This window comes from Triturus cristatus, chromosome 7 (assembly GCF_964204655.1).
Source record: "Triturus cristatus chromosome 7, aTriCri1.1, whole genome shotgun sequence".
In the NCBI taxonomy this organism is placed as follows: Eukaryota; Metazoa; Chordata; class Amphibia; order Caudata; family Salamandridae; genus Triturus; species Triturus cristatus.
The window spans coordinates 727,938,469-727,950,331 of record NC_140590.1 but is presented as its reverse complement, the minus strand read 5'-3'; the positions used below and the strand labels follow the sequence as shown (position 1 = coordinate 727,950,331).

The following is an 11,863-nucleotide window of genomic DNA, read 5'->3' as shown; positions in this document are numbered from 1 at the left end:
ATTACGTTTATCAGCTTTATTTGATTTCGTGTAAAAAAAAAAATCATTAAAACATACAGCATACAAAACCTTATTGAACTATGTTAGTCTAAATTAACAAGAATATAAAGTGTGAACAACCGACCAGAAATGGTAGGTGCAGAGTACAAAAAGAGCAAAATCGGTTGTTCGATTTCATGTTTTAAAAAATCCTAATAGCATTCAGAATATAAAATGTTACGGCACATTATCAGTCTACATTTACAGGAGTATAAAAAGTACATGACCAGCCAGACACGAGAAGTGCAAAGTGCAAAAAGAAGTGCTGATATATGTCACCATCTTTAGAGCAATCTAGGTAATCAAGTTTTTCCAGCATTGTAAAACTGTACACAAGTAACTGCCCACTTAATAACAGGTCGGTAACGATTGTAAAAACAAGTAAGTGGGTGGCATTGCTTAAAATTTAAATCACGTATAATAGGTTATATAAAACGTTTTCTCAAATCTTTGAAAACGAAAAAAAAAAGAACAGGGTGTGTAAAGTGCTTTGTGCTGATACATTGTCACATGAGTATTTGGATAAGTGTTTTTCAGACCAATAATATGCAATGGCAAATGTTACCAAACTCTGGACGATATCAAGTCTGAAGCGAGTCAAAACAAACTCATGACAACTTCTATGGAAAGATTTAAGATAGGGTTGCAAGTCAAGGGTAGCCAGAATAATTTGGTCGTAATGACACTGGATTTTGTTAGTTCTGTAGCCAACCTTTTTACCTCAAACATCGAAAAGCACATCTTTTTTAGGTCCTTCCTAGAGATAGACTGTAAAGGTCTAGGGTGTTCAAAAAATGCAGGATGCCCCAAATCCAAACAGATTTGTTTGACATAGTTTAGCCATGCTATTTAGAAGGGCATTGACTGCTTCATACAATCGTCAATCGTCTTGCGATTTAAGATAGTGTCATCGCAAGACCAAACTTTGTGCCACAGGATAGGATGGCTTAGAGCTATGTCAGTGATAAATGACATCCCTAGTTCTGAATGACAAACCTAGGATGAACAGCTCTTGGGTAGAGAGAGTAAAAATCTAAAGAAAGCATTATCTGCTAACTGAAGTGAGTTGATCCCCATATACCCGCCCCATACAGTGTTGTCGATATGCACTCTGCCTTATATATGGTTAACATTTTCTCTTAGGTTGGAATCAAATATATGTGCAGAAGTGGTTGATCTCCATATACCCGCCGCATACAGTGTTGCAATATGCACTCTGCCTTATATATGGTTAACATTTACTCACAGGTTGGAATCAAATATATGTGCAGAAGTGGCTTTATGAGGCTGAACGTCCTAGCATTGATGACATCTTTCCATAACCCACTCTCCAAGACAAGAACTCCCAAAGAGGAAAACGAGGTGGTAAACCTTTATTTGGTGTTGTCGACAAATAGGTCACAGCATCTCACAGTACAGTTGCCATATTTCATTATGAATGTCTTACTCAAGTTAATCATTAAGCCCAGGTCATGCATCAATCAATCAGTCAGCATTTGTATAGCGCAACACAGTCACCCCTAGAGGTATCTGGGCGCTGATGGTGCTGTGTCTCAGTCGAAAAAACAGGTCTTCAGCTTCTTTCTGAAGTACACCAGGGAGGGTGCTGTACGGAGGTGGAGAGGCAGGGCGTTCCAGATCTTAGTAGCAACGTAGGAGAAGGAGCTGCATTAAATTAGAGAAACAAATGAGTAAAGTTTGCAGTTCCATGGGGGTACGAGCCATGAGGACGGCATCGTTCATATAGAGAAAAACAGGAATTGAGTGCTGACCAATCTGAGGGTGGTCCTTGCAACTTTGCATCAAAACATTCCCCAAACTGTAATACAAGATAAATAAAAACAGTGCAAGGATGCAACCCTGCCTGTCCCCCGCTCTACTCCCTTAGAAACACTTTCATGGGCAGGTCTACTTCTAGGTCTTCCAAAATGAATCCCAATTTATGATGAACAAAGCAATCAAATGTACTGGATAGGTCCACAAATGCTAAAAACATATGGCCCTTCTTACTCAGTGTGTTCTTCCCAATTAGTAAATTGAGATTCAGACCTTGCTCAATCGTCCCCATACCTCTGTGAAAAGCATACTGGATATCAGACAATATCTCGTTATTTTCTGCCCAATCTGCCAGCCTATTCAGTATGATTCTACCTACAACATTTACCAGAGAATCAAGTAAAGAAATAGGGCGCTAGCATGCTAGATTAGAGCCATCGCATTTCTTATCTATGGTGACAATTAGATAATCTGACCAAGTACTCAGGAACCCTGAACTACAACAAGTCCTTAATATCAGAGATAAAATAGGACCCCAGAATAATATATTAGCCTTAAAAAGATCGACCGGAATGCCGTCGGGGCCTGAAGCCTTTCTGCCTTTACTGGCCAAAAGGGCCCAGTTTACCTCTAGTAAACTGAAGGTTGGGTATACTGCGGGATGGATCCATGGCAGCAGTGAATTTAGCATCCTCCTGTCCCATCGGCAGTGGATTAGAATATATTTTTGCAAAGTAAGCCACCCACTCTGGAAGTTGCCATCGCTGAATCAGTCTCGGGTTCCTGTCATTTCTTAGAAAAGGGCTGTTTATAACGTGCAAAAAAGCTGAGTTGTCTTTTACAAGGCTAGCTTCTAACGCCTCCCAGGTTTTGGCCTTAATCTCATTTTTCCTATTCTTTAGGGCCAGCCTATAATCTTGCCTGCACATCTATTCCTCTCTGCTACACCTTGGGGATTTGTGGAGCGCGGCATTAGGTTTCTTTCGTGCCTTGGAACGGCCGGAACCAAACAATCCATGCTTAAATTGACTTGCCTGAAGGTTACCACTAGGCAGGCCTTCTTTGATCCCCTTGGTAATATTGAGGAAGGCGTTCAAAATGTCCATGGAGTTGGCTGCTTCATCCACAGAATTTGCAAAGACCAGCTTTTCCCAAAAATTGGTCGGATTTATCTTAGTCCAGCTTAAGGAAATGCCATTGCTTGATGCTACTTCAATTTTCTCAACAACACACGCATTATGCGTAGGTGCTTGATGTAACAGGGAGCTAAGGTTAAGACTGAGACCCAGATTTACTAGATTGTCACACAGTGCAGTGCAGCAGCCGTAAATGCTGTGATGTGCTGCTTGAGAGAGCAGGAAGATTTCCATATTTACGGAAATATGGCCCTCTCCTCCCCTCTCACTAGCACTGGCGTAGAAATGTGCTGCCGTGCTCCATGGACGCACCTTTGCACCTGAGTGCAAGGGCATCTCTGTGAGTCTAGCATAGGTTTTGCACTGGAATAAAATACTATGCTTAGACTACCTTTAAACGTTTTCCCCCTTTTTATGTGTGATGTACAGTGCAGCACACATGCAAAGCCAGACAATAATGGAGAAATTACAGCATTTCACTGTGATAGCGCTTGGTGAAGTGGGCGCTTTTTTCTGGTGCTAAACCAGGTCTACATTTTTAAGTAAATAGGGCTTAGCGTCAGAAGCCCTAGGTGGTTGTGTGAGAATTCCCATGCTCCATCCATGGTACACCCCCTTGGCACTAATTACGGCACGGCAGGTAGATGAAAAGTTCTATAGCCATTGATATGGACAAGCTCAGCTATCCAGGTCTCATGTAAATACAAAATGTGAACGCTGGTTACAAAATTGGCCCATTCTGGATTGAATGCCTTGCTACGTAGGCCTGCCACATTCCAGGAAAGAATTCTACACCTCAAGTCGCCAGCGGAAACTGTGTCACCTGACTCTGGGCTAGAGCAATTTACCTGGGTGTTAGTAGGTGTTGTTATGGGAAGCCTAACTTTTAATCTATCTGGGGAACCTTCCTTCGAAGGGCTGGATCATCGTATTGGTCGAAAGTGTGTCAATCTACCCCCTCTAAATTCATTAGAGGTGTTAAGCAATTAGGGACTGCAACAGGATAGTGTAAGTTCTGTGTTTGAGTGAAATGAGGCCTTGATGGAATGCTTGGGCAAATGGCAGAAGCAGTAGTTAGCTAAGTTACCTGTTCTTTGTAAGATAGTGTCAACTATTCTAGGTGATTTAAAACTCAAAACTACACAATCCCCAGGAGCTTTTTAATACCCCTACTGACCCAGCTCACCCGTCTGACCATTTTAATGCCCTCAAAAAGGGACCCATAAAGGCCTATTTTATTGCCAACGCAATTTAAAGATTTACTTCTCAGAGATTCACAGGACTCTCGGGCTGCAGAGGGGGAGGGGGAACATTGGCTAGTATGACAACAAAGGCTGTGGCTTCAGGAGGCAAATCAAGAAAGACAGGGACTCTGGATTGTCTACTTGCGGCCGACTCATTATTAGTTTGCATAGCAGGTACTAGAGTTGGAGTGGGAATATGCATTACTGGCGTAATATCAGAACCACTAGCAGGGACATGTGATAGTGTATGGACACGTGCCTTGCTAGTATGGCCATGCGAGAGAGTTAGTAGCGGTAAATCATTTGCTATCTGAGGTGGGCAGGTACTGTCAGAACTAGCTTTTAGCTTCAACAGATCTAAACATTCAGTAGTTACACTTTCCATATGCACTAACCTGACAGATAAATAGTTTAAAGAGGTCTTAACTAGTGCTTCTAAATTCAGCACCGCTGCAAGAAATGTCTTAAAGCCCTCTTGATTCACCTCAGCACTTTTTAGTGGACTCTGTGGACCGGTAGATTTAGAGCGAGTCGCAGCCATGATTGTTGTCTCCCACCAAGTAGTGTCTGTTGTTTTTAGGCGAGTCCTTGGTGCCTTCATACGCTTCAGGGGAAGCTGGAGTAGTGAGTCAGGAGGAGAAACAGCAATGATGCTGTCTGTAGCGTCTTGCCAACAGCCATTTGATGACTGCTCGGGAGCGGGGGTCAAGGTATCCAACTAGAGGGAGTGGCATCCGGGAGGGCATTATGAACAACGATCATTAATTCTCTCTTCGACACTGGTGATCTCTTTATCAAGCGTTCCAAAGCACAAGTTATATAATTCAAAATTGAAGTATGAGGCATATCGGGTGACTGAGTCTTGGCCAGAATCAATCGATGTATACTTTCGTTCCCCCATTATAATTAGTACTGATTAATGGGATCCGATGCAAAAGCCAAGAGAGTGGGCCCAAACCAGTCTCCTCTGGCCTGTAGTGTCCTGCTGGACACGTTCGAGTGTTCCACTTTGTGTTACACCCACACTGAACACCCACCCATCACAGGCGTCACTGGTCAGGTGACCCTGCTAATAAAAGGGGCCAGAGCACGTGTCCTGGGCCAGTTCCAGTACCACATACTTGGTGTCTGTGTAGCACTTTGCACAGCATGTGGGCCTAGGGTCCATGACGCTACATGGCCCAACCCAGTCTCCTTTGGGCTCCGAAAGGTGCTGGACGGGTCCGACCTCGGCCCGTGCTTTTACCGGGTACAGCTTGCTTGTGTCCCACGCTGCAGCAGATGACAAGGCACTTTGCAGCACTGGTTATGCAGGAAATGCAGAAGTGTCCCACGCTGCAGCAGATAACAAGGCACTGTGCAGCACTGGTTATGCGGGAAATGCAGAAACAGCCCCTCCTCATGTGGGCTGAGGCCTCCTGGGACTTCGAGTCCCCATCATCTCCTCTGATGGCAACATCAGGCGAGCACCACTTTATCATTCCTAGTATTAACTGAATTTAATGGCAGGTTTGTGGAAAAGTAAGAATGATGCATGCGCATTCGTGAGGAAGAAGCTATCCAGGAAGCAGCAAGATGGAGCCCCGGGACGCGGCAGCTCAGGTAAGTAATTTTCTTTATGTAATGTTTCTAAGTAATTGTAAAATGAGGGCGGGAGGGAGGCGGGCGGCAGGCAACTCTGCTCCGCCGCGGGGTGTGCGTAGTCTGCCCCTGCTACGCCTACTTTGCGAAGCGCGAAGTGGGCAGTACTACGCACACTCCGCGGGAGGAGCGGAGCACTGCGCCCACCCTTATTTATGAAGCAAAATGTTGAAATATCTAAGAACACATTTTTAACTTCTCTCAAAAGGTTGAGGCTTGAGAAAGGCTGGCCAGACAAAAGGTGATTAAAAGGAAACATCCAGGCTTTGAGAAAGATGAAGAATTGATGGTCAGCAATTGTATGATAACTAGAGCAGCCACCCTTTGAGATGCACAAGGATATAGTGAGGTTATGACAAGAAGGGCATGGTGGTATGGTGGGTACTTAGAGGAAAGCGAGAGTTTATTTTTTAGTAGTTGGGACTTGATGCAATGATTGATAGGAGGATGAATGACAGTCCTTTTATAACAAGGATGATAAATCGTCGAAGCCTTATAAGGTTCTCCTGTGGCCGACTGAATAACCACAGGGCCAATTGAGGAAGTTGGCCATGGATTTAATCAGCATGTGTTTTGGTAGTTTCTCACAGCAGACATATGCCGTTGTATTTATTTATTTATATTCGAAGGGGCATGGAGTTCGAATAACTCCAAATGGAGTAATAGAATTGTGAGATGATATTTTCTGTGAAGAGGGGTTGCAGGAGGAATTGTAATCGAACAAGAGAGTACAATTGTGGTTTTAGAAGGTTTATGAGTTTTTAAGTAGGAGTGGTATCAAGCATACAAATATTGCACTGTATCATTCTGAGGTCAATGGCGAATTTGATGGGTTTAATAGGCCTGTGAAGCAATATGGCCAGATGGTCAGTAAGTCTGGAATATGACAAAGAGAATCTAATTGAGCTATTATGTTATTGTATAGACCTCTTCCAATGCTGTTACAGGGAAATTCCAGTTTGAGTTCTGAATAGGTCACAAATAAGCAATGAGATTGACTCATTGGTGATTGTTTAAGAAACAAGAAGGGGAGGAAGTTGAAGGTGATAAACAGAAAAAGAAAATAGTGGAGAATAACAGGAAAAGAAGATAAATTATGTTTACAGGAGGAACTGGCTAACTAAAGAAGCCCAGAAATGTAGTGATAAGAGATGGACAGTGGGGCAGAATTTTAAAACAAATATGCAAAAACTGGAAAGGGGACAACGTATTAATTTGAAAATCAAAATGGGGTGGAAGCATTCCATAATGTAGTATGAGCTCCAGGAGAAAAGGTTTAGAACTCGGATAGTATGTTGTGTTTGAATAAAGTGAGCAGTACAGACTCGATGAATGCAAAAGGTCGATATATTTCCATGGGTTTGGATGAGTTGCAACCAAGTGTGGGCAGTGAAGGAGGTCGTTTGACACTGAATGCAGTGAAAGGTGTGTATTTAGAAAGGAATATGACTCATTACATCGCATACCAATACCACGCGTGCCATTACAACGCGGGTATTACTACGCAATGTCAAAGACAACGACATACCATTACATCGCAAACTTTTACCACGACTTTACATTTACCACGCATGCCATTACAACGCAAAGACATGCGTGGTAAAGGTATACTCATGGTAAAAGTTTCAAAGGTAAGTGACTCTACCCTGCCCTACCCTAAACCCTAATTTAGTACCCCTCCACGACCCTCCCCCGACCCCCAGTCCTCTCCCTACATTTACACTACCCTGCACGACTCCACGACACTACCCTAAACCCTAAAACACTACCCTACACACACCCCACAACACAACCCTAAACACTACCCCCAGCACGACCCTCCCCCGCCCCCAGTCCAGTCCCTACACTGAAATACTACCCTGCACGACCCCCGACACTACCCTAAACCCTAAAACACTACCCTACACAAACACCACAACACTGCCCTAAACCCTACAACCCTACCCCCAGCATGACCCACCCCCGCCCCCAGTCCGGTCCCTACACTGAAACACTACCCTGCATGACCCCCCAACACTACCCTAAACCCTAAAACACTACCCTACACAAACACCACAACACTACCCTAAACTCCCCCCCCGAAAGTTAGCAAATGAGCTTGACCTTAGACTAGCAAAAAGGAAATGTAACACTCTTAAACATACCTGGAGGCTCTCAAAAAATGCAACAGACTGCCTAAGCTTTAAAGAGGAATTGAAAAAATACCATAAGACAGTAAGGAGAGCTAAGAAGGATTACTTTATTAGGAGAATAGAAGAGAACTGTTTAAAATTGTAAAAGAGCTTGCCCAGCTAACATGCCTTTCCCAAGCAATCATTTCTACAGAAGCACACTATGAGGAAATCGGAAAGTTTTTTAGCGAAAAAATTGAGACTATCTTTTCGTCATTTGGTACTCAACCTTCTTTGGATAATCTCCTGTGGGAACTATTAGGCCCATATCTGGAGGCTATAACCTATTTGGGTTGTTTTGAAAGAATCACAGAGGAACGAGTCGTGAAACGAATGTCAGAGGTCAAGTCAGGATCCCCTCTCGACCCTTGCCCTCATTTAATTTATTCTAAACTAACTACTATACGGAGTCCCCTTTCTACTCACATTTTTAATCAATCCTTGACAGAAGCAATATACCCAGATACTTGGAAGCATGCTTTTTTATTACCCCCTAGCCAATAAGCTAGGAATGGTTGCTGCGTTGCTTGCCAATTACAGGCCTATATCTTTGTTTCCATTCACGTCCAAGATACTGGAAAAATTGGTGAATTTAGCCAATTTAGCCAACTTTTTAGAAAATAATCTGCTGGACCCTTCCCAAGACAGCTTTCAAACCAAAAATAGTACAGAGTCCACCCTTTTGGCAGCACTGGACGATATCAGGTCAGTAGTTGATCAGGGCAAGACCGCCGCCCTGATCCTACTTGACCTGTCTGCAGCTTTTGAAACCATCTCCCACAGTCTGCTGATCAGAAAACTTCACAAAATTGGACTCCAGTCTAAATCCTTACAGTCATTTGGATCATTCCTAAAGAATAGAACCCAAGCAGACTAGCTGAGCACTTTTAGATCCTGATCCAAACTGTCTAAATGTGAAGTCCCTCAAGCCTCTTCCTTGGGTCCGACTCTTTTAACATTATATTTCCTCCCTAGCAAAGATTGTATGGAAATGGGTCTTAAAGATTTGCTCATATGCGGATGACACAGCTGGTAATCTCTGGGGGGGGGAAAACATGAAGAAACTTGAGGCAACTTGGAAAATTGTCTCCCCGATGTATCAGACTGGATGACTGAACATTGTTTGAAACTCTATGGTGAGAAATCTAAGATCCTATTATTCAGTAGGCTCACCATATATGGGGTTCATCCTGATGGCCTTCATCATTAGGAGAGGCATTGAACCCCAAGAAATCAGCGAAATACCTTGGAGTCATTATTAAAGACGTGCTTTCAATGCAGTAGCAAGTCTTTGTCACTGTGGCAAATGCTTCGGTTTCCTCAAATTACTGAGATGGTTATTCCAGTGGATACCGGTTAACTGCCGTAAAACGATAGTCTAGGCCCTGATAACCACCAGACTGGAGTATGGAAATGCCCTGGATGTGGATATGGCAGGCTATCTTTTCACCAGGCCCAGGTAATCCAGAACGCTGCTGCCATGTTCATCTGCAATATGGGCAGATACAGCACGGCATCAGCTTGCCTGGAAACACTGCACTGGCTGCCAGTAAGGAAAAGATCCAGCTTCAAGCTTCTTTGCCATACACACAGGTCACTATATAATACTGGGCCTTAATTCCTTCTAGCCAAAGTAGAATTTTAGAAACCTGTGTACAAACTGAGGTCACGAAACCTGGCGCTCGGAAAGGCCAAAGGGATAAAAACAAGTCAGTACCGGCAGCTACTCCTTCTCACATCTTGCAGTGGCTCACTGGAACACTCTACCCATAGACCTTTGCCTGACTGATAACCATTTGTGTTTTAAGAAAAAAAAAGACTTGGTTTTTCAAAGGTTAATTAATTTCCAGCAGCTGATTCCAATTGTCATTCCCAGCTCTCACAGTTGAAAAGATAGGAGGCTTTCCAGCGCCACAATATCCCCCAGGGGATGATTGTTTGCACTATGTAAATACTGTAAAATAAATAGAATAGCAAGATACCAAATACTGAATATTTGAACATTCTGCCCCTTCTGTGCCATTAAAGCCCTCATCATCTGACCTATCATGATCTAAGTGCCCACCCTAATAACCTTGTCTATCTGACTCGGTCATTGCTCACCCTCCTTGACAAATTAGACTTTGGCACAGGGCCCCTCTTTACCCTCCTCCAGTACACCAGATCTTCTTTTAACAACAGTATCCTGACTGTCTCTGTGTGAAATACTGTGTAGTCAACAAACTTCTAAACTGTTATGATTTAGAAGGTGTAAACAACAAACCATTTTGTACCTTTCTGCCAGAATTTTAAATAATCCTCTAAAACTACTCCAGAAGATGAGTAAAGGCCGAGGCAGCATCATACACCCAAAGTCGGTGAAGATCAGACAAGAGGCTTAAAATGGAATAGTTGTAGTGCTCTTCTGAATTGTATAACATTTTGCACACTACAATACAATATTTTATTTGATTCAGGCCTCTACTGAGATCAACAAATACATACACATGAACTTATCCTTATTAAAATACAATCACAAAACTTTTAAAATTAATTATAAAATAGAACAATAAACATGCTTTAAAATCCACCTGTGCAACAAAATGTTACGATTATGTCCTCTACTTTAAAACAATTTAAAAAAACTTTACAAAAATGTAAACGAGTCATGACAAACTAATTAATTGGCTGGAGAGTACACAGAATAATTAAGTCATGAGCTAGAGTCGATTTATGCTTTAATTGCATAGGTTTTATATATATCGTCGTCGAGCCTCTACCATGCTTGGGTTTGGACTAATTAGTAAAACATTAAATAAATCTTGTCGTCCTCCTTTACACAATTCACATATGCCTTTATTGTTATTTATACCGTCCCAACTGGTTAGGTATGTTGCTAATTGGAGTATTGCCATACGTAAAAGAAGAATACAACGTCTTAGCCCGTGTTCTAATTGAAATTGTAAATAGGGTGCATGGGTTTTAAAATCTATGCCTTCAGCGAACGCTTTATACTGCTTTAGCTGAATGCAATATTCTTTGTCATTTTCGTAACTGATTCTAGGAGTCGGATGTTTTAAAAAGACCTTCAAATGCGCTGCACACTACAAATCTCAGCTAGAATCTCGTTCTAAAGTGAGGGTGTCAGAACTGAGAATTCCAGTCTCCACTCCCATTAATAATTGATTTATGCAGGGCAAAGAGAAGTGCTGCATTTAGCTGCTGCCCTGGTACATGCGATTGGACTGTCAGTTAGATATGGAAAAGCAACCTCATGATCAAACATATTCAAGTTTTGCATTCTTTAGGGATCAACTAACCACGAGATACTCTTCAATGAAATATATACTCTTCACTGGAATGTCTGGTAGCACATATTTTGGTTAATTGAGCTAAAAATAGCCCCATGGCCTGCACCACTGCACTGATCTAGGAGTTAGTGATTATATGTGTTTAGTGGCAAAAGGCATTTATGTTTTTTTTTTTTAGTTTAGAAAGCTTTATTAAATATCATAATCCAAGTAAAACATCAGTACACAGAAAAAGACCAAGGCAGTGTAATAGAACAATAGAAAAAAAAAACTAAATCGTACAATCTGAAAAAAGTGCCATAGAAAAGTAGAGAATATACATATGTAAAAAGCATTTTAAGGTTTTGAGTAATGGGTAGGGAGGGTAGAGAAGAAAGGAGGAAAAAAGGAGGGGGAGGGGGGAAAATGTAACCATTATACAGAATAAACATCATATAAGTATAGTAAGCTAATAAATGAATAAACATATTAGGAGAAGCTGTATCAATAACATGTGCAAATGAAAAAAAAAAAGGAATAAAAACAGCTATTTAAGGAACAGTTTGGGAAAGAAAATTGGTTAATGG

At 42.1% G+C, this 11,863-nt stretch overlaps 1 protein-coding gene across 1 annotated transcript in view; it reads right to left on the bottom strand.

Moving 5' to 3' along the window:
* Positions 1-1,479: 1,479 nt before the first annotated feature.
* TBC1D16 (TBC1 domain family member 16) overlaps positions 1,480-11,863 on the bottom strand; it is a 966,933-nt gene continuing 956,549 nt past the window's right edge. Inside the window, exon 12 of the mRNA XM_085617442.1 lies at positions 1,480-1,704. Within this exon, the coding sequence (XP_085473568.1) occupies positions 1,593-1,704 (112 nt within the window). The 3' untranslated portion in view covers positions 1,480-1,592. The remainder of the gene's footprint in view (positions 1,705-11,863) is intronic.